Raw genomic sequence first — 22,074 nt, forward strand, 5'->3', positions numbered from 1 at the left:
CAAAGACTTATGGGTCTGGCAACAAATATGTAGCAAGGGCCAGCCGACGAGAGCATACAGGTCTCAGTGGTTGGGTGGTATATGTGACTTTGGTGACAAAAAGGATGGCACTGTGATAGACTGCATCCAGTTTGCTGAGTAGAGTGTTGGAGGCTATTTTGTAAATGACATCGCCGAAGTCGAGGATCGGTAGGATAGTCAGTTTTACGAGGGTATGTTTGGCAGTGTGAGTGAAGGATGCTTTGTTGCGAAATAGGAAGGCGATTCTAGATTTAATTTTGGATTGGAGATGCTTAATATGAGTCTGGAAGGAAAGTTTACAGTCTAGCCAGACACCTAGGTATTTGTAGTTGTTCACATATTTGTCCACATAAGTCAGAACCATCCAGAATAGTAATGCTAGTCGGGCGAGCGGGTGCGGGCAGCGATCAGTTGAAGAGCATGCATTTAGTTTTACTAGCGTTTAAGAGAAGTTGGAGGCCACGGAAGGAGAGTTGTATGGCATTGAAGCTCGTTTGGAGGTTCGCTAACACAGTGTCCAAAGAAGAGTCAGATGTATACAGAATGGTGTCGTCTGCGTAGAGGTGGATTAAGGAATCACCCACAGCAAGAGCGACATCGTTGACATATACAGAGAAAAGAGTTGCCCTGAGAATTGAACCCTGTGATACCCCCATAGAGACTGCCAGAGATCCGGACAACAGGCCCTCTGATTTGACACACTGAACTCTATCTGAGAAGTAGTTGGTGAACCAGGCGAGGCAGTCATTTGAGAAAACAAGGCTGTTGAGTCTTCCGATAAGAATACAGTGATTGACAGAGTCAAAAGCCTTGGCCAGGTCGATGAAGACGGCTGCACAGTACTGTCTTTTATTGATGGCGGTTATGATATCGTTTAGTACCTTGATCGTGGCTGAGGTGCACCCATGACCAGCTCAGAAACCAGAGAATGTACAGTGGGATTCGAAATGGTCAGTGATCTGTTTGTTAACTTAGCTTTCGAAGACTTTAGAAAGGCAGGGCAGGATGGATATAGGTCTGTAACTTTTTGGGTCTAGAGTGTCACCCCCTTTGAAGAGGTGGATGACTGCGGCAGCTTTCCAATCTTTAGGAATCTCGGGAAGATACGAAAGAGAGGTTGAACAGACTGGTAATAGGGGTTGCAACAATGCTGGCAAATCATTTTAGAAAGAGAGGGTCCATCGGTGGTGACCTTGTTTCCTAGCCTCAATGCAGTGGGCAGCTGGGAGGAGGTACTCTTATTCTCCATGGACTTTACAGTGTCCCAAAACATTTTAGAGTTAGAGATACAGGATGCAAATTTCTGTTTGAAAAAGCTAGCTTTGTTTTCCTAACTGACTGTGTGTATTGGTTCCTGACTTCCCTGAACAGTTGCATATCGCAGGGACTATTCGATGCTAGTGCAGTCCGCCACAGGATGTTTTTGTGCTGGTCGAGGGCAGTCAGGTCTGGAGTGAACCAAGGGCTATATCTGTTCTTAGTTCTACATTTCTTGAAAGGGGCATGCTTATTTAAGATGGTGAGGAAATTACTTTTAAAGAACAACCAGGCATCCTCTACTGACGGGATGAGGTCAATATCCTTCCAGGATACCCGGGCTAGGTTGATTAGAAAGGTCTGCTCGCAGAAGTGTTTTAGGGAGCATTTGACAGTGATGAGGGGTGTTTGTTTGACCGCAGACCCATAACTGATGCAGGCAATGAGGCAGTGATCACTGAGATCCTGATTGAAAACAGCAGAGGTGTATTTGGAGGGCAAGTTGGTCAGGATAATATCAATGAGGGTGCCCATGTTTACGGATTTAGGGTTGTACCTGATCATTTGTGTGAGATTGAGGGCATCTAGCTTAGATTGTAGGACGACCGGGGTGTTAAGTATATCCCAGTTTAGGTCACCTAACAGAACAAACTCTGAAGATAGATGGGGGCAATCAATTCACATATGGTGTCCAGGGCACAGCTGGGAGCTGAGGGGGGTCTATAACAGGTGGCAACAGTGAGAAACTTATTTCTGGAGAGATTCATTTTTAACATTTGAAGCTCGAACTGTTTGGCCATAGACCTGGAAAGTATGACAGCCTGCGAAGATCTAACTCTGCATTAGATTGCAACTCCTCCCCCTTTGGCAGTTCTATCTTGATGGAAAATGTTGTAGTTGGGGATGGAAATCTCAGAATTTTTGGTGGCCTTCTTAAGCCAGGATTCAGAAACGACAAGGACATCAGGGTTGGCGGAGTGTGCTAAAGCAGTCAGTAAAACAAACTTAGGGAGGAGGCTTCTGATGTTAGAATGCATGAAACCAAGGCTTTTACAGTTATGTTCCATCAGCCCTATGTTCCATCAGCCCTATGTTCCCTCAGCCCTATGTTCTCTCAGCCCTATGTTCCCTCAGTACCCACAGAATCACCTTTATTCGCCAAATTCATTTGCATGTACAGGAATTTGACTCTGAAATAGTGCTGCTACAATAAACAGAATATACAGACAAAATATTTAGACACATCACAAACCACATACAGTATGTACATGAAGCTAAACACTACAGGCTACACTATGAACACTGAAGCTAAACACTACAGGCTACACTATGAACACTGAAGCTAAAGACTACAGGCTACACTATGAACTCTGAAGCTAAAGACTACAGGCTACACTATAAACACTGAAGCTAAAGACTACAGGCTACACTATGAACACTGAAGCTAAACACTACAGGCTACACTATGAACACTGAAGCTAAAGACTACAGGCTACACTATGAACACTGAAGCTAAAGACTACAGGCTACACTATGAACACTGAAGCTAAAGACTACAGGCTACACTATGAACTCTGAAGCTAAAGACTACAGGCTACACTATGAACTCTGAAGCTAAAGACTACAGGCTACACTATAAACACTGATGCTAAAGACTACAGGCTACACTATGAACACTGAAGCTAAAGACTACAGGCTACACTATGAACTCTGAAGCTAAAGACTACAGGCTACACTATAAACACTGATGCTAAAGACTACAGGCTACACTATGAACACTGAAGCTAAATACTACAGGCTACACTATGAACACTGAAGCTAAAGACTACAGGCTACACTATGAACACTGAAGCTAAAGACTACAGGCTACACTATGAACACTGTAAGCTAAATTATAACTGTGCGTGTGGAGATGTATGAATAAAACATTTTTAAAGGTTGAGAATACAAAATATTAAGAACACCTGCTCTTTCAATGACATAGACTGACCAGGTGAATCCAGGTGAAAGCTATGATCCCTTATTGATATCACCTGTTAAATCAACTTTAATCCGTGTCAATGAAGGGGAGGAGACATGTTTAAGAAGGATTTTTAAGCATTGAGGAGATTGGGACATATATTGTGCATGTGTGTCATTCAGAGGGTGAACGGGCAAGACAAAATATTTAAGTGCTGTTGAACGGGGTATGGTAGTAGGTGCCAGGTGCACCGGTTTGTGTCAAGAATGCAACCCTGCTCGGATTTTCAAGCTCAACAGTTTCCCGTGTGTATCAAGAATGGTCCACCACGCAAAGGACATGTAACCAACTTGACACAACTTTGGGAAGCATTGGGGTCAACATGGGCCAGCATCCCTGTGGAACGCTTTCGACACCTTGCCCCGACGAATTGAGTCCATGCCCGACGAATTGAAGCTGTTCTGTACAAAAATTTGCTTTTTGGTCTTAATTTAAGGTTAGGGTTAGGCATAAGGTTAGCAGTGTGGTTCATTTTAGAGTTTAGGTTAGGGTTAGGCTTCAAATACAAATGTAAGAGGAGAAATTGTAGAACTGGGTGAGGTTTATGACTTTGTGTCTATAGAAGCTAGGGATGACCCAGAAGCAGCTCAGGGTGAAGGGTCACCTTGTAATTCAATATTTTTCATGTTTGGAAATGTCCCTCTATGCACATTAAACATGTTTTCAGCTGCATGCAGTTTAAATGTACTTTATCTATCTGTAAGATCGATGGAAGAATACATCAAACATTATTTCAGAAATATCCTGACTTCATTAAATCATACAAACTCCAAAAATGCTTGCTATTTCAGCTAAACCTACTTCTGTTCTGATGACACAAATAGAGACACATGTTCTTTATTGGGAAACACTATCAATATACATCCCACAAGGTGGCAGTATTTCTTACCATTGATAGCACCATAACAAGGCAGCTTGCCTAAACTGCAACTCCACAACTCACTTCCCTGAGCTCCAATTCCTCCCACACACATCTCACATCTGAGTGCAAAAAGGATCTTGCTAACATGCCTGTTTACTTGACTTTCCCTGCAACCACGTCAGTCTTAACTGCCTTCTGTTGAAAAGACATAGACTTTGACTTAACGGAACTCTTAACTGATGAGAGTCTGAAGTCACTGTAGGATTTATACCCCTCCCCACAATGGTTTCAGTCTCTCAGTGAAAAGAGAGAGAGAGAGAGAGAGAGAGAGAGAGTGAAATACTACGCAAACGTCAGATGCACTTAGGATTATCCTCAACAGACGTTCTTGAGCAGTGAAGATACAGTAACTCCCCCATGCCGCGCCCCCCTAGTAGCCTAGTGGTTAGAGCGTTGGACTAGTAACCGAAAGGTCGTTAGATCAAATCCCCGAGCTGACAAGGTAAAAATCTGTCATTCTGCCCCTGAACAAGGCAGTTAACCCACTGTTACTAGGCCGTCATTGACTTACCTAGTAAAATTAAATTAAAAATTGCTCTATATAAGTGTCTTCTTGGACGCTTGTCAAGGGGATGTGGAATAGCTCAGGATTTTCTATACAACTCACAACCGAGATGATTGCATCTCCAGCCTCGAGCATGGATAGAATATACAGATTTTAATTTAAAGACTTTTGAGAAAGTTACCAGACATCCATCTACAGTTGAAGCCGGAAGTTTACATACACTTAGGTTGGAGTCATTAAAAAAAAATCAACCACTCCACAAATTCCTTGTTAACAAACTATAGTTTTGGCAAGTCAGTTAGGACATCTACTTGGTGCATGACACATGTCATTTTTCCAACAATTGTTTACAGACAGATTATTTCATTCATAATTCACTGTATCACAATTCCAGTGGGTCAGAAGTTGACATACACTAAATTGACTGTGCCTTTAAACAGCTTGGAAAAATCCAGAAAATGATGTCATGGCTGTAGAAGCTTCTGATATGCTAATTGCCATAATTTGAGTCAATTGGAGGTGTACCTGTGGATGTATTTCATGGCCTACCTACAAACTCAGTGTCTCTTTGCTTGACATCATGGGAAAATCAAAAGAAATCAGCCATATCCTCAGAAAATAAATTGTAGACCTTCACAAGTCTGGTTCATCCTTGGGAGCAGTTTCCAAACGCCTGAAGGTACCACGTTCATCTGTACAAACAATAGTACCCAAGTATAAACACCATGGGACCACGCAGCCGTCATACCGCTCAGGAAGGAGACACGTTCTGTCTCCTACAGATAAACGTACTTCAGTTCGAAAAGTGAAAATCAATCCCAGAACAACAGCAAAGGACCTTGTGAAGACGCTGGAGGAAACAGGTACAAAAATATCTATATCCACAGTAAAACGAGTCCTGTATCACCATAACCTGAAAGGCCGCTCAGCAAGGAAGAAGCCACTACTCCAAAATTGCCATAAAAAAAAGCCAGACTACGGTTTGCAACTGCACATGGGGACAAAGATCATACTTTTTGGAGAAATGTCCTCTGGTCTGATGAAACAAAAATAGAACTGTTTGGCCATAATGACCATTGTTACGTTTGGAGGAAAAAGAGGGAGGCTTGCAAGCCGAAGAACACCATCTCAACCGTGAAGCACAGGGGTGGCAGCATCATGTTGTGGGGGTGCTTTACTGCAGGAGGGACTGGTGCACTTCACAAAATAGATGGCTTCATGAGGAAGGACAATTATGTGGATATATTGAAACAACATCTCAAGACATCAGTCAGGAAGTTAAAGCTTGGTCGCAAATGGGTCTTCCAAATAAATGGACAATGACCCCAAGCATACTTCCAAAGTTGTGGCAAAATGGCTTAAGGACAACAAAGTCAAGGTATTGAAGTGGCCATCACAAAGTCCTGACCTCAATCCTATAGAACATTTGTGGACAGAACTGAAAAGCGTGTGCGAGCAAGGAGGCCTACAAACCTGACTCAGTTACACCAGCTCTGTCAGGAGGAATGGACCAAAATTCACCCAACTTATTGTGGGAAGCTTGTGGAAGGCCGCCCGAAACATTTGACCCAACTTAAACAATTTAAAGGCAATGCTACCAAATACTATGAGTGTATGTAAACTTCTGTCCCACTGAGAATGTGATGAAAGAAATAAAAGCTGAAAAAAATAATTATCTTTACTATTATTCGGACATTTCACATTCTTAAAATATAGTGGAGCTCCTAACTGACCTAAGACAGGGAATATTTACTACGATTAAAAGTCAGGAATTGTGAAAAACGGACTTTAAATGTATTTGGCAAAGGTGTATGTAAACTTTCGACTTCAACTGTAAGTCTCGCTAGCTCTAAGACAAATGGATCCATGAATTCAGTCACGTTTTATTTCAAGAAGAGTGAATGTCTGAACGTTTGTTCTAAACTCTAGCGTGTCTATAAAGAAAGGAAACAGAGTTGCTCTCACAAACTCCTGTACAAACATTGTCTGTGGGCTCCAGTTACACAGTCAGAGACTGTGTGTGTGTGTGTGTGTGTGTGTGTGTGTGTGTGTGTGTGTGTGTGTGTGTGTGTGTGTGTGTGTGTGTGTGTGTGTGTGTGTGTGTGTGTGTGTGTGTGTGTGTGTGTGTGTGTGTGTGTAATAAAAATCTAGCCAAAAGTGTCTGTTTTCTCTGCTGTAGTCCACAGCTGGAAGTCTGATCGAGTCTGCGTCAAGGCTATAGCACAACCTTCCTTCCTCCTACACAGGAAATTGCATTTCCCACTTTCTGCCAAGCAGAGGAGTGAGGTGGGTGGGGTTGTGAGCCTGGGGGGAGGAGGGTGGTTCTAAGCAGAAACAGAGCGAGCCCCATTTCGTATTACACACGAATACAGAAAAAAGAAAAGGGAATCCTGAGCTGAGGCTCTTTACTTCGGGAGACATTTAACTGTTTTTTTATGGAGACTGCTGGTCTGGAAAATGAAGATCTCTTCTGTGGTCATAGTTCTCCTGACTAAAGCATTCATTGGAGGTAAGCAACTTTTCTATTTAGTTAACTTGGTTCAAATGGAAAATAGTGTTTTTAGGACATGATATGAAATTTGGCAATACCTTGAAGAGTTATGTGTTGATGGAGAGAGAGAGAGAGAGACAGCAAGAGAGAGAGAGAGAATGTCATAATAAAAGATTGGGAAAACTTTTGTGAAATGAGTAAGTGTTAGAAAACACATTCCACATGACATGCATTTGAATCAGTAAATAATGTGTTTTCCCTCATCTTTGTTAAAAAACTACATTTACTCTGGTTTGTGTGACTTTTTCATAAGATGCAGCTCAATACTTTAGCTAAATAAATATATCTAGCAAAATTATAGATTTTATCTAGAGATGAATAGTTCCCTTCTTAGTGGCTTGATGGCTTTGTGTGTCATAGAAATATGCTTACTGCAAATGGAAAGTTATGAAATTACTTGAAAAACCAGATGTTGCTTTTGTCATGAAACAGGCCATAAAGTCTGGTCCTTAATATTTCTTCCACTTAAAATGGACATATGCTTGCACTTGAGCCAAACACCACTTTCAGATGTCTCATCCACAAACATTAACACAGTAGGAAAGAGATAATTGGGAACACCTTCCTAATATTGAGTTGCACCACCTTTTGCCTTCAGAACAGCTTCAATTCGTCGGGGCATGAACTCTACAAGGTGTCGAAAGCGTTCCACAGGGATGCTGGACCATGTTGACTCCAATTCTTCCCACAGTTGTGTCAAGTTGGCTGGATGTCCCTTGGGTGGTGGACCATTCTTGATACACACAGGAAACTGTTGAGTGTGACAAACCCAGCTCAAACTGGTGTGCCTGGATCCAACTACTATATCCCATTCAAAGGCTCTGAATGGCACACATACGCAATCCATGTCTCAGTTGTCTCAAGGCTTAAACATCCTTCTTTAACCTATCCCATCCCCCTAATCTACACTAATTGAAGTGGAATTGAAGGTGACATCAATAAGGGATCATAGCTTTCACCTGCATTCACCTGGTCAGTCTATGTCATGGAAAGAGCCAGTGTTCCTTAATTTTTGTCTACTCTGTGTTTATTTACTGTACATACCCTTTGTGTACTATATATTTCAGAAGTGTGCCAGGCCATCAACATCACTGTCACCCCCTTCCCGTTTACGGTGGCCCAGGAGGGCGAGAACGTCACCCTGACCTGCCAGGTGTCCCAGAGACGTCGCTCCAGCAGCCTGCCCGTAGTCAAATGGACATTCCTGCCGGAACGTTCTTCAAGCGACAAAGAGTTCCTCATCGCCAGGGTCAACATGAGAAAGGCCAGGTTCTATGGGGACTATACCAAGAGCTTCCCCTGGCCTAAGTTGAAGCTGACAGTGGTCAAGCAGGGGAAGATTTTCGACCTGCTCATTATGAACATCTCAGCGGAGGACCGTGGACTCTACATATGCCGGGTGCAGGAGTTCAAGAAGCACCAGAACCGATGGAAGGCATCAACAAACTGTACGGCCGCCACCGAGCTTAGAGGTAACTATGGCTTTAGGTGTAGCACTGTCTGTGGTGCAGTAGAATATAAATTATGCAGTTGGTGGTGGTAGTAGTAGTAGTAGTAGTAGCAGTAGTAGTAGTAGTAGTAGTAGTAGTAGTAGTAGTAGTAGTAGTAGTAGTAGTGGTATAAGTAGTAGTAGTAGTAGTACAGTGGTATAAGTAGTAATAGTAGTAGTACAGTGGTATTAGTAGTAGTACAGTGGTATTAGTAGTAGTAGTAATAATAGCAGTAATAGTAGTAGTAGTAGTAGTACAGTGGTATTAGTAGTAGTAGTACAGTGGTATTAGTAGTAGTACAGTGGTATTAGTAGTAGTAATAATAGCAGTAATAGTAGTAGTAGTAGTAGTACAGTGGTATTAGTAGTAGTAGTACAGTGGTATTAGTAGTAGTAGTACAGTGGTATTAGTAGTAGTAATAATAGCAGTAATAGTAGTAGTAGTAGTAGTACAGTGGTATTAGTAGTAGTAGTACAGTGGTAGTAGTAGTACAGTGGTATTAGTAGTAGTAATAATAGCAGTAATAGTAGTAGTAGTAGTAGTAGTACAGTGGTATTAGTAGTAGTAGTACAGTGGTATTAGTAGTAGTAATAATAGCAGTAATAGTAGTAGTAGTAGTAGTACAGTGGTATTAGTAGTAGTAGTACAGTGTTATTAGTAGTAGTACAGTGGTATTAGTAGTAGTAGTAATAATAGCAGTAATAGTAGTAGTAGTAGTAGTAGTAGTACAGTGGTATTAGTAGTAGCAGTAGTAGCAGTGGTGGTAGCAGTAGTAGAAGTACATTTACATTGATATTTTAGTTATTTAGCAGACGCTCTTATCCAGAGTGACTTACAGTTAGTGCATTCATCTTAAGATAGCTAGGTGGGACAACCATATATCTCAGGCATAGTAAGTACATTTTTCCTCAATAAAGTAGCTATCAGCAAAGTCAGTGCAAGTAGTAGCAGTAGTATTAGTAGTAGTAGAAGTAGCAGTGTAGTACAGTGGAAATATTAGTAGTAGCAGTAGCGGTAGTAGTAGTAGTAGTAGTAGTAGTAGTGGTAGTAGTAGTAGTAGTAGTAGCAGTAGTAATATTAGTAGTAGCAGAAGCAGGAGTAATAGCAGTAGTAGTAGTAGTAGTAGTAGTGGTAGTAGTAGTAGTAGTAGTAGCAGTAGTAATATTAGTAGTAGCAGAAGCAGGAGTAATAGCAATAGCAGTAGCAGTTGTAGTAGTAGCAGCAGTAGTAGCAGTTTTAAGACAGCGCCGGAGAACAAGGCTGACGTTTTACGTATTCCTAACCAATTGTTTTTTTGCTTGTTTCTTTGCGTTGTTTGTAACCTAGTTTTCAACTTATTTTGCACATAATGTTGCTGCTACAGTCTCTTATGACCGAAAATAACTTCTGCACATCAGAACTGCGATTACTCACCATGGACTGTCAGAATCCTTTTTTTCCCCTTCATTTGTGTGAAGAGAAGGTCGGAGAAAAAGGGGCCAGAGGGCGGGCTGCCTTCTGAGAATTTGTAGGCGATCGAATAAACCCCCACTTCCTTCCATTCTGCTAGCAAACGTGCAATCTTTGGAAAATAAAATCGATGACCTGCGCGGAAGATTAAACTACCAACGGGACATTCAAAACTGCAATGTCTTATGCTTCACGGACTCGTGGCTGAACGACGACATTATCAACATACAGCTGTCTGGTTACACGCTTTATCGGCAGGATAGAACAGCCGTGCCTGGTAAGGCGAGGGGCGACGGACTATGTATTTTTGTAAATAACAGCTGGTGCACGATATCTAAGGAAGTCTCTAGGTTTTGCTCGAGAAAGTATCTCACGATAAGCTGTAGACCACAATATCTACCAAGAGAATTTTCATCTGTGTTTTTCGTAGCTGTCTACATACCAGCACAGACTGATGCTGGCACTAAGACTGCACTCATAAGCAAACAGGAAAACACTCACCCAGAGGCGACCCTCCTAGTAGCCGGGGACTTTAATGCAGGGAAACTTAAATCCATCTTACCAAATTTCTATCAGCATGTTAAATGTGCAGCCAGAGGGAAAAAACTCTGGACCACCTTTACTCAACACACAGAGACGCATACAAAACTCTCCCTCACCCTCCATTTGGCAAAACTGACCATAATTCTATCCTCCTGATTCCTGCTACCAAGAAAAAATTAAAGCATTAAGCACCAGTGACTCGATCAATAAAAAAAAAGTGGTCAGATGAAGCAGATGCTAAGCTACAGGACTGTTTTGGTAGCACAGGAGTACACCACATCAGTCATTGGCTTCATCAATAAGTGCATCGATGACATCATCCCCACAGTGACTGTACGTACATACCCCAACCAAAAGCCATGGATTACAGGCAACATCCGCACTGAGCTAAAGGCTAGAGCTTCCGCTTTCAAGGAGCGTTTCACTGACATTTTCAACCTCGCCTTGTCCGAGTCTGTAATACCAACATGTTTCAAGCAGACCACCATATTCCATGTGCCCAAGAACACTAAGGTGACCTGCCTAAATGACTACCCACCTGTAGCACTCACGTCTGTAGCCATGAAATGCTTTGAAAGGCTGGTCATGGCTCACATCAACATCATTATCCCAGAAACCCTAGACCCACTCCAATTTGCATACCACCTAACAGGTCCACATCTGATGTAATCTCTATTGCACTCCACACTGCCCTTTCTCACCTGGCACATGTGACTAATACAATTTGACTTGATTTGATTAGTAGTAATAGTAGTAGTACAGTGCTATTGTTAGTAGTAGTAGTAGCAACAGTACAAGTAGTAGTAGTATTGGTAATAATAGTACAGTGTTGTTATTAGAAGTAGTAGTAATAGTAGCATCAGTAGTAGCAGTAGCAGTAGCAGTAGTAGTAGTAGCATCAGTAGCAGTAGTAGTAGTAGCAGTAGCAGTAGTAGTAGTATCAGTAGTAGCAATAGCAGTAGCAGTAGCAGTAGCAGAAGTAGTAGTAGCAATAGTAGTAGCAGTAGTAGTAGCAGCAATAGCAGTAGTACTGTAGTAGTAGTAGCAGTAGTAGTGTATTAGTAGTAGCAGCAGTAGAAGTGTAGTAGTAGTATCAGTATCAGTAGCAGTAGTAGTGTAGTAGTAGTAGTAATATCAGTAGCAGCAGTAGCAATGTAGTAGCAGTATCAGTAGCAGAGGTAGTAGTAGTAGTAGCAGTAGCAGCAGAAGTAGTAGTAGCAGTAGCAGCAGCAGTAGTAGTAGTAGCATTATTAGTAGTAGCAGTAGTATCAGTAGTAGTAGTAATAGTAGTAGTAGTAGTAGCAGTAGCAGTAGCAGTAGCAGTAGCAGTAGCAGTAGCAGCAGCAGTAGTGTTATTATCAGTGCTAGTAGTAGTAGTAGTAGCAGTATCAGTAGTAGTGTAGCAGTAGCAGTAGCAGTAGTAGTGTAGTAGTTGTTGTTGTGGTATTAGTAGTATTGGTAATAATAGTAGTAGTATTAGTAATAATAATAGTAGTAGTAGTAGCAACAGTAGCAGGAGTAGTAGTATTAGTTGTAGCAGCAGTAGTGTAGTAGTAGTAGTAGTAGCATTAGTAGTGTAGTAGTAGTAGTAGTAGTAGCAGTAGCAGTAGTAGTGTAGTAGTAGTAGTATAGGTAGTAATATTAGCAGTGGTGGTAGTAGTATTGGTAGTAGCAGCAGTAGTGGGGTAGTAGTAGCAGTAGCAGTAGCAGTAGCAGTAGCAGTAGTAGTGTAGTAGTAGTAGTAATAGTAGCAGGAGTAGTAGTATTGGTAGTAGGAGCAGCAGTAGTGTAGTAATATTAGTAGTTGTAGGAGCAAAATTATTAGTATTAGTAGTTGCAGTAGCAGTAGTAGTGTAGTACAGTGGAAACATTAGAAGTAGTAGTTGTAGAAGCAGGAGTACAGTGCTAATGATAGCTGGAACCAGAACTGGCTGACCTAGTTTCGTGTTTCATCGATCATGAGAAGGAAGAGATTGTGTCATGTGTAAAGGTCATGTTTTCATTGTGGTAAGGAGTTCCATGGTTTTGAACAAGCTTGAAAAGAAGTGATACTTCATAGCGATGCTTCATGAGAGAGTATCTTGTCTTCTCTAAAGCTGATGTCAGCCCTTCTGTTCTGCCAGTTCGATGCACAACATTCTGTGAAAGAATCTAAGCAATATACACTGTAGCACAGCAGATGTAGCAAAGCAGATGTAGCACAGCAGATGAGGCACAGCAGATGTAGCACAGCAGATGTAGCCAAGCAGATGTAGCACAGCAGATGTAGCAAAGCAGATATAGGAAAGCAGATGTATTACAGCAGATGAGGCACAGCAGATGTAGCACAGCAGATGTAGCAAAGCAGATGTAGCACAGCAGATGTAGCAAAGCAGATATAGGAAAGCAGATGTATTACAGCAGATGTACCACAGCAGATGTAGCACAGCAGATGTAGCAAAGCAGATATAGCAAAGCAGATGTAGGAAAGCAGATGTAGCACAGCAGATGTAGCACAGCAGATGTAGCACAGCAGATGTAGCACAGCAGATGTAGCAAAGCAGATATAGGAAAGCAGATGTATTACAGCAGATGTAGCACAGCAGATGTAGCACAGCAGATGTAGCACAGCAGATATAGGAAAGCAGATGTATTACAGCAGGTGTAGCAAAGCAGATGTAGTAAAGTAGATATAACAAAGCAGATGTAGTAAAGTAGATATAACAAAGCAGATGTAGTAAAGTAGAAAAACAAAGCAGATGTAGCATAGCAGATGTAGCAAAGCAGATGTAGTAAAGTAGATATAACAAAGCAGATGTAGCAAAGCAGATGTAGCAAAGCAGATGTAGTAAAGTAGATATAACAAAGCAGATGTAGTAAAGTAGATATAACAAAGCAGATGTAGCAAAGTAGATATAACAAAGCAGATGTAGTAAAATAGATATAACAAAGTAGATGTAGTAAAGTAGATGTAGCAAAGCAGATGTAGTAAAGTAGATATAGCAAAGCAGATGTAGCACAGCAGATGTAGAACAGCAGATGTAGTAAAGTAGATATAACAAAGCAGATGTAGCAAAGTAGATGTAGCAAAACAGATGTAGTAGATGTAAGTAGATGTAGCAAAGCAGATGTAGCAAAGTAGATGTAGCAAAACAGATGTAGTAGATGTAAGTAGATGTAGCAAAGCAGATGTAGCAAAGTAGATGTAGCAAAACAGATGTAGTAGACGTAAGTAGATGTAGCAAAGCAGATGCAGCTGAGCAGATGCATCCTTTCTTTCTAAGCTATTACTTTGAGTAAATTGAAACTTAACCAGTTTTTTCCATGAAATCATTTGTGCCGGCTGTGACATTTGACTGTCCTGTCTGAGCCCAAGCAGACAGACTGGCGGAACAGCCGAGGTAAGGGAACACTGGCACCATCACCACCAAACACATTTTGACTTTGGCTATAGCCAGGATTTTCCCTGCGTATTATACACATATACAATTGTGGCTAGAAGTGAGTGAACTCGACAGTGAGAGAACAAGAGATAGTTGTAGTATGAGACTGCCCAAAGTTGGTTGCCTAGACAATTCAAAATCAAATCAAATCAAATCAACTGCATAGTAATGTGTAAACACACTCATTTTGCATTTACAGACGCTCTTATTGAGAGAGACTTACAGGAGCAATTAGAGTTATGTGACTTGCTCAAGGGCATGTCAACAGATTGTTTCACTCCACAGCTAGTTTGAAATGTCACCAACGGTGCTATCGAATTAGATACTTTTCTATAGCTCATTTGGCTCATGTTAGGGCTGGGAATTGCCAGGGACCACAAAATGTAGGTGCCAATACAATATGTATTGTGATTCTCCCGATTCTCCCTATTCTACATGTGTTGCAATTTGATACTGTGATTTTATTGCGATTTCATGTTCCAAACATATTGCTCACTATTTGGGGGCAAATAGTCTGGGTAGCCATTTGATTAGCTGTTCAGGAGTCTTATGGCAAGGGGGTAGAAGCTGTTTAGAAGCCTCTTAGACCTAGACTTGGCACTCCGGTACTGCTTGCCGTGCGGAAACAGAGAGAACAGTAAATGACTAGGGTAGCTGGAGTCTTTGATCATTTTTAGGGCCTTCCTCTGACACCGCCTGGTATAGAGGTCCTGGATGGCTGGAAGCTTGGCCCCGGTGATGCACTGGGCCGTACGCATTACCTTCTGTAGTGCCTTGCGGTCGGAGGCAGAGCAGTTACCATACCATGCAACCCGTCAGGATGCTCTCGATGGTGCAGCTGTAAAATCTTTTGAGGATCTGAGGACCCATGCCAAATATTTTCAGTCTCCAGAGGGGGAATAGCTTTTGTCATGCCCTCTTCACGACAAAATCTTGGTGTGCTTGGACCATAATAGTTTATTGGTGATGTGGACGCCAAGGAACTTGAAGCTCTCAACCTGCTCCAATACAGCCCCGTTGATGAGAATGGGGGTGTGCTCTGTCCTCCTTTTCCTGTAGTCCACAATCATCTCCTTTGTCTTGATCACTTTGAGGGAGAGGTTGTTGTCCTTGCACCACACGGTCAGGTCTCTAACCTCCTCCCTTTAGGCTGTCTCGTTGTTGTCGGTGATCAGGCCTACCACTGTTGTGTCATCAGCTAACTTAATGATGGTGTTGGAGTCGTGCCTGGCCGTGCAGTCATGAGTGAACAGGGAAGACAGGAGGGGACTGGGCACGCACCCTTGAGGGGCCCCCGTGTTGAGGATCAGCGTGGTGGATGTGTTGTTACCTACCCTTACAACCTGGGGGCGGCCCGTCAGGAAGTCCAGGATCAAGTTGCAGAGGGAGGTGTTTAGCCCAGGGTCCTTAGCTTACTGATGAGCTTTGAGGGCACTATTATGCTGAACGCTGAGCTGTAGTCAATGAATCGCATTCTCACATAGGTGTTTCTTTTGTGCAGGTATGAAAGGACAGTGTGGAGTGCAATAGAGATTGCATCATCTGTCTATCTGTTGGTGCAGTATGCAAATTGGAGTGGGTCTAGGGTGTCTGGGGTAATGGTGTTGATGTGAGCCATGACCAGGGTTTCAAAGCATTTCATGGCTACAGACGTGAGTGCTACGGGTCGATACTCATTTTGTCAGGTTACCTTAGTGTTCTTGGGGAGAGGCACCATGGTGGTCTGCTTGAAACATGTTGGTATTACAGACTCAGACAGGGAGAGTTTGAAAATGTCGGTGACGACACTTACCAGTTGGTCAGCGCACGCTCGGGGTCTCACGCGGTGGAAGAGGGTGATGCAAAGAAGATGTTGAAAAGTGAAGAAAGAGGATGTTAAAGGGAAGGGTGTTTTGAAGGTTTTTGTGATGAGGACTTTTGTATGGATCATCACTGCATGCTGGTATTCATTTCTTTTTTTCTTCTTCTTTACATTTGATGAATACTCTGACGTAGCCCGAAGTGACCTATTGAATTGGTCTATTGATTGCTGAAGACAGTATTTATCCCAGAATGCAAATCTGTCTTAGGGATGCTATTCATTCGATCTGTGTACCGTCACTGTGTGGGGATATAATGAGAGACTTCCTATCAAAAATAAAGGGGGAGCACGTATGAATGGAATCAATTGAACAGTGAGAGACATTTCTTTGGCTCCAAGCAGTGCTGCAGATTCAGATGATTCATAGTATTCCAGAATGTGCAGCTGGCCTTTTGGCTCAGTGCATATTCATAATGTCCTATTGAAGTCATACTATATGATTCATGGCAAAGAAGAGTCTTCTGCACCACGATACTGATTTCTGAAGGCCACTATCAAGTATATCCGGGACTCATCAATCAGACTTGGGAACCAAGAACACATGATCGAGTGTAACTTCACCTAGATAGGAACAAGCTATAGAATTTACAGTAAAAAATGTGTGGCAAAAAATTTACATGGCAAACACAACTACAGCAAATACTGAGCCAAGACTCATAGCTCGCTGTCATCTACCTCAGACTAATGTTTCAAAGTAGTTGAATGTAGGCCATAATTAAGGTCGGCACAGACAAAGCAAGTGCTGCTGGTTTAGCATCAAGGGAAATGCTCTAGAGGTAACCCCAGCGTAAGGGTCAGTGCTATCCGGGTTCCTTGGAACATCCCTACTCCAAACCTGACGCTAACCTTAACCATAACCATAACCCTTACCTAACCCTAACCTTAACCCTTACCGTGACCATTTTGCATTTCAAATTCAACGTGGTAGTCCCAATGATCGTGGATGGCGCAGACCCAGTTTAAACCCTGTGGACAGGCTAACGTGCAGCACACCCAGACACCCAGCCAGGCTTCAGCCCAGTAACCCTGGAGATTTGGTGGCTAGCTAAGCTAAGGATGGCTGCTATGTGTGACAGAGGCTGTTGTCAGCTGCTCGCGGTTTAGGGTATTTCAGGACGACTCGGTGGGTGTTAGCTACCACTAGCCAGTGATTCAGGAAGAGGATCCAGAGGAGAGGATAACCTCAATGCTGTCGTCCTACGGAGAGCCACGTACAATTAGATGTATTGCAAATGTATAATCAGGCAGGACGGTTGACACACTGATGATCGTGGACTTTCCCTGGTTTCCTTTCAGTGCATGTCCTACCAGGGACCACGGCCAAGGAGAGTCTGTGGAGCCTGTTTGAAGGTAAGAACGTGACTCTCTGGTTCTCTGCGTTGTACTTGACTAAAATAGCGCAACAACAATAAATAGGTCATAAATGGCAAAGATATTTCTGCATAAGTGACTAACAACTGAGACATGAGTCTTCAGGGTTGTACGATATTATGACTGTGACTAATCTGGTCGGTTTTGTGCGTTTCAGACGTGTACCTGTGCGCTGTGCTGATCTGCTCTGTGGGACTGGTGTGCATGTGCATGTTCACCGTGGCGGTGACCTGCCAATATGTTCAGAGGAAGAAGAAGTTAAAAGGTGAGTAAACACTCTATCCCTGCTCCTTCCCATCCAACACTGGAAGCCCTCATCTGGGCCATATTACCAGATAATTTAAAGATATGTAAAGCCAAGGCATGATTTTTGATGACACGGCAGAATGTTTTTTTGCCCCTCATGCGCTTATGTTTTGTCTCATTGCCTCATAGACAACTACCATTTGGTCAAGAGCCTACAGAACAGGTAAGTTTCATCATTCAAACTCAAGTAACTATGACTTATACTGTACTTTAGCCACTATGGTACACACAGACTCTTTTCATCCATGACCGCGATGGCTACTTACATTTCCCTGCTCCAATTGTGCTGTAAACATGCCTGTCTGCTGTCTGCAGTTCAGGGGAGACGGTGACCAGTCTAGTCAGTGTGTCTCCTGCTCTGCCCAAAAAGCAGAGGAGGTACAGGAGGAAACGAAGCAAAGCCCAGTCAGAGATACCACCAGAGATACCAGTTAAAGGTAAACAGACAGTCTCTCAACAACATCATACATCTGTATCACATTTTCCCTTACCCAAGCATGTATGTTTACTTAGAAGCCTATCTTCATATGCACAGTTGGGTATGTGCTCTGGGGGAGGGAATGTGGCTAAAGTAATCATCAGAGCATAAAGGAGTTCTGAACATTCTGTTTCCTGATGCTAGAGATGTTGTGAATTATCTATGAAATATTGCTTTACTTGCCAATACCTTTTGAGCCCATATATGGATCAACTGTACCGTACGTGTGGGCATAGATAAACTGGAAATAGAGCAAAGCAACTTCTATATCAGTCTTTGTGATATCAGGGTGCTACCAGAAATAGTGCAAAGTTTATGGTCAACTAATCAAGTATGACAGCGGATTTGAAGAAAGTAACGTCTGTTCTTAATGATCATATTTTTGTTTCCCCTGGAGATGAATAAGCTGATGTTGGGCAGTTTTAAAGTGTTGCATCTGTCTCACAAGGAGTTCATGTCATGTCGAAGTAGTCTGAATGCCAACACACGTCAAACGTTGTATGTCTGTTCAACTCTGCTTTGACGCCTGCGTCCAAATCATCACTAATAAATGACAGGACGGGCACGTAAACATTGCAGACGGGGAACATTTTGGTTCTGGGTTTGGGTTTTAGGGGGGAAATGTTTCTTGTGACACAGACAATGTTTTCCCTATCTGCATAAAGTATGTAATCATTGTATTCTTCCACAGCACCCATAGCAAACAAAATCCCCAAACCCAAACTTTTAAAGGTACAGCCGATGAAAGTGGTCTTGGTAAGTGCTCTGGGGTAACTCCTGGTTCATACATACAATTTAAAAGGCAACAAGGTATTTCAGTAGAGGGCTGTCCAGAAATCTAAAATCTAAGTTTTACTTCATTCGATTTTTGTGTATATGTGACTGTTAACCCGAGTTGATTTTGTTCAGATTCAAATTATAAAAGACACAAGGTGAATAACGAGTCTGCTTCTTCACCCGTTTAATCTTTCTCCTTGTCCCCTGCAGCCAAAGATTGCAGAAGAGAGCCTGACATATGCAGAGTTGGAGCTGGTCAAGCCTCTGCCAGACAACAAAGCCTCGTGCACAAGCACTGTGTACGCCCAAATCCTCTTTGAGGAGAGGCAAGTATGAGAAACACACCACTTTTAGCTGAAGCTCATGTACAAAATGTTATATTTATGATCAGCATTATTGTTTTATATTATATTGAGTTTTATTTTTCTTACAAAGCCAAAATGAGATGAGATACAAACAGGTTTTCTATACTGTGTTGAATTTTTATTTTACAATTGACTTCTTTTTTTTTGTTGTTTACCTCCCAAAACATCTGCATGATGTCTGTCATCTTCTGCTATGTTATTACAGCAATACTGCAGCTGCAAAGGTTGACATTAAGGCAACAATTAGACGCCCGCCCATTTGTGTTATTTGTGTTATCACGCAGCTCTTTCAACTGGTGCCAAAGTCAACGGGCTCTTGGCGACACACTTGTACCCAGAGCTGTGATCAGCTGTGACAGAGCAGTTTAACTGGCTACAAACGAAAGGCCTTGTTTGGCTTGACTTGTATCACCAGGGTTTTCCTCTCACCTTATGATTACAAAGCACATGATTACTTAAGTTTTTTTATTTTATTTTTTACTCCTGGTAAGAACAACACCAATGACCAAATGCCGTTTCTTTATCTCTCAAGATCTGCACAACAGCGGAGATTTTGTCTTCTGTTTTTTTTACTTTTCCGTGAATGTAAGTGTGTGTAAAAATGCTTAGTATGTTTAATGACCCCTTGGATTTAACCATGGAAAACCGAGCAAAACAACAGTATTTTTTTTCTCCCCCAGTGAACTTGAAATGCCAGACATCCAGGCACCATAACCATTCCCCATCCACCAGTTCTCTCTCTCATATATGAAGATCTATACATAGACTAATAATCACCAGAATGCATTGAGAGGATTCCATGTAGGAAAAACAAATCCTTCCCACATACATTGACAACAACGAAATCTATCTATATCTATCTATACACATCTACACAATGGTTCAAAGTAAACTTCCTGGGGTGAGAAAAACGTCTTAAAACCTTTTTAAACTGTGAAAATTGAAGTCTCCTCCAAACCACGTTTAACTTAATGGGAGGCCATTGCGTGGACCTCTAACTAGAACCATGTGTGAACGCTGAACTCTGCACTTTCCTCTGCACTTTTCCTTTGCCATTCGTTTCACCCGGAGAGTGCAGTCGCCCGCACTCATCAACATTACTCTCCATTCCATTTGGAGCACCTCTGTTATTTGTTTTTGTCATTTGAAAATGACGTCGTCGCTGTCTGATGAAAACCTCGTAACTACATTTTTGCCAATTTAAATGTTTTTTCATTTATTGAAAGCAATATGTCCCCTCAATGTACTCTCAACATTTCATGACTCTAGGACCAAGAAAATGTATTCAAAATAGCTTCTGAAGTTTCATAATTGTATGTTCATTAATGGGAAAATATGGTCATTTTTTTTCATTTACTGAAAAGTTTCTGTTTTGGAGATGAGGTTTCATCAGACAGCGACGATATATGTGTGTGTGTGTATAATGTATCATATGTGCTGTATAAACATAAAGTGGATGTATATGGTCAGTGGTTAATGGCATGTTTAGTTGTGCTTTCTTTCAAACCTCAACAGGATATCAGAGAGAAGAGAGAAAAGTGTGACATGCCCAGACAGGTTGACAGAGGGAGCAAACAGAGTGACTTTAAATAGACACAAACAGTCTGCCTCCCCGCCCTGCACACAGATTAAACTACAGAGGCCAGTGAATAATACGTGAAAAATCAAAGCATATTTGTCTGTGTGTCACAGAGGGGGTCAGATCTCAAGTCTCCAGACATCACAAAGTTTCTGAATTGCAGTGTACAATAAACATAGTGTAGCTGTTGCCTACGTATATCCTGTGTGGAATAGGTACCGTGACTGTCAAAGTACCAGTCTGACATCTCTGACTCAGACTCAATAAGCTATAGGAAATACATGGTTTAGGCTATTTAACCATGTCATGTCTCACTGCAAATTACCCACTGGCTCTGTTAAACACTCATTGTGTTCAAAGAGTGTTTAGGTCATTGGCTTACACTAAAAGTGTTGGGCCGTAACTAATGAAAACAGTTTGGTAAATGATCCCCTCTGGTCCCATGCTGATGACATCAGTCCTTAGTGACACACTATGAACGAACCATTACATTTTTACAGAATACAGAAGAGTACTATTTTCATTGAAGATGTTCTTCTGTATCGACAGAGTTGTTTCTTTTTCCACAATCACATCTGTAAGCAATGACACAGTATCCAACTTCTCTCACCACCAAGCCCTTCCATTTTCCTGTACATCATAGCACCATAAGACACATTATACAACTTTTCCAAGTATAATTATTATTGATACTCAGTCAAGTACCTTTGAAGTAGCTCCAAAACCACATCCATTCAGGACTTGAATAAACAGAACGACATGTTTCTGCCCATTCTTGACAGTTTTCCTAAACATGATGTCCAACAAACTCATCCCTTGAATAGGCTAATGGCTAATCTTTGAAAGGAATTACAATACCAAAACAAAACAGCTCCGCAGTCAAAGACATGTCAAGAAAACAAATGAGAATTGTACAGAAATCCTCTGTGAGTATCATCAGACAATTAGTCACTTGGGGCCTTAAATATTTAACACATAATGAAAACTCTGTACCTAGTGACCCTACCAAGTTTCAGGTAAGACCCAAGTGCAGACTGTGTTGAAGTAACAATGTTTCTTGCAACAACAAGGGCAGTCAAACGACAGGTCAAGGCAGGCAGGGATGGATAATCCAGAGTAGCGGCAAAGGTACAGGATGGCAGGAGGATACTTGGTAG

The 22,074-nt window shown here is 42.0% G+C and overlaps 1 protein-coding gene across 2 annotated transcripts; it reads left to right on the forward strand.

Moving 5' to 3' along the window:
- Nucleotides 1-7,037: 7,037 nt before the first annotated feature.
- On the forward strand, nt 7,038-20,815 carry LOC112223509 (V-set and transmembrane domain-containing protein 4). 2 transcript variants are annotated; one of them, XM_024386565.2, is made up of 9 exons: nt 7,038-7,234; nt 8,344-8,748; nt 17,338-17,391; nt 17,570-17,677; nt 17,848-17,881; nt 18,034-18,155; nt 18,888-18,952; nt 19,184-19,299; nt 19,544-20,815. In XM_024386565.2, the coding sequence occupies exons 1-9, from the start codon at nt 7,183-7,185 to the stop codon at nt 19,692-19,694; spliced, it is 1,107 nt and encodes a 368-aa protein (XP_024242333.1). In that variant the 5' UTR covers nt 7,038-7,182; the 3' UTR covers nt 19,695-20,815. The 2 variants fall into 2 exon arrangements, with proteins under 2 accessions (XP_024242333.1, XP_024242334.1); XM_024386566.2 differs by having other exon boundaries at nt 7,039-7,234; nt 19,623-20,815.
- The last annotated feature ends 1,259 nt before the right edge of the window (nt 20,816-22,074 follow it).

This window comes from Oncorhynchus tshawytscha, linkage group LG24 (genome assembly GCF_018296145.1).
Source record: "Oncorhynchus tshawytscha isolate Ot180627B linkage group LG24, Otsh_v2.0, whole genome shotgun sequence".
NCBI classification, from domain to species: Eukaryota; Metazoa; Chordata; class Actinopteri; order Salmoniformes; family Salmonidae; genus Oncorhynchus; species Oncorhynchus tshawytscha.

Bases quoted from the DNA above. Each gene is read 5' to 3' on its own strand.
- LOC112223509 (XM_024386565.2), top strand. From the start codon at position 7,183: ATGAAGATCTCTTCTGTGGTCATAGTTCTCCTGACTAAAGCATTCATT. The intron at 7,235-8,343 runs GTAAGCAACTTT...TATATATTTCAG, and splicing joins GACTAAAGCATTCATTGGAG to AAGTGTGCCAGGCCATCAAC. The intron at 19,300-19,543 runs GCAAGTATGAGA...ATGTTATTACAG, and splicing joins CAAATCCTCTTTGAGGAGAG to CAATACTGCAGCTGCAAAGG.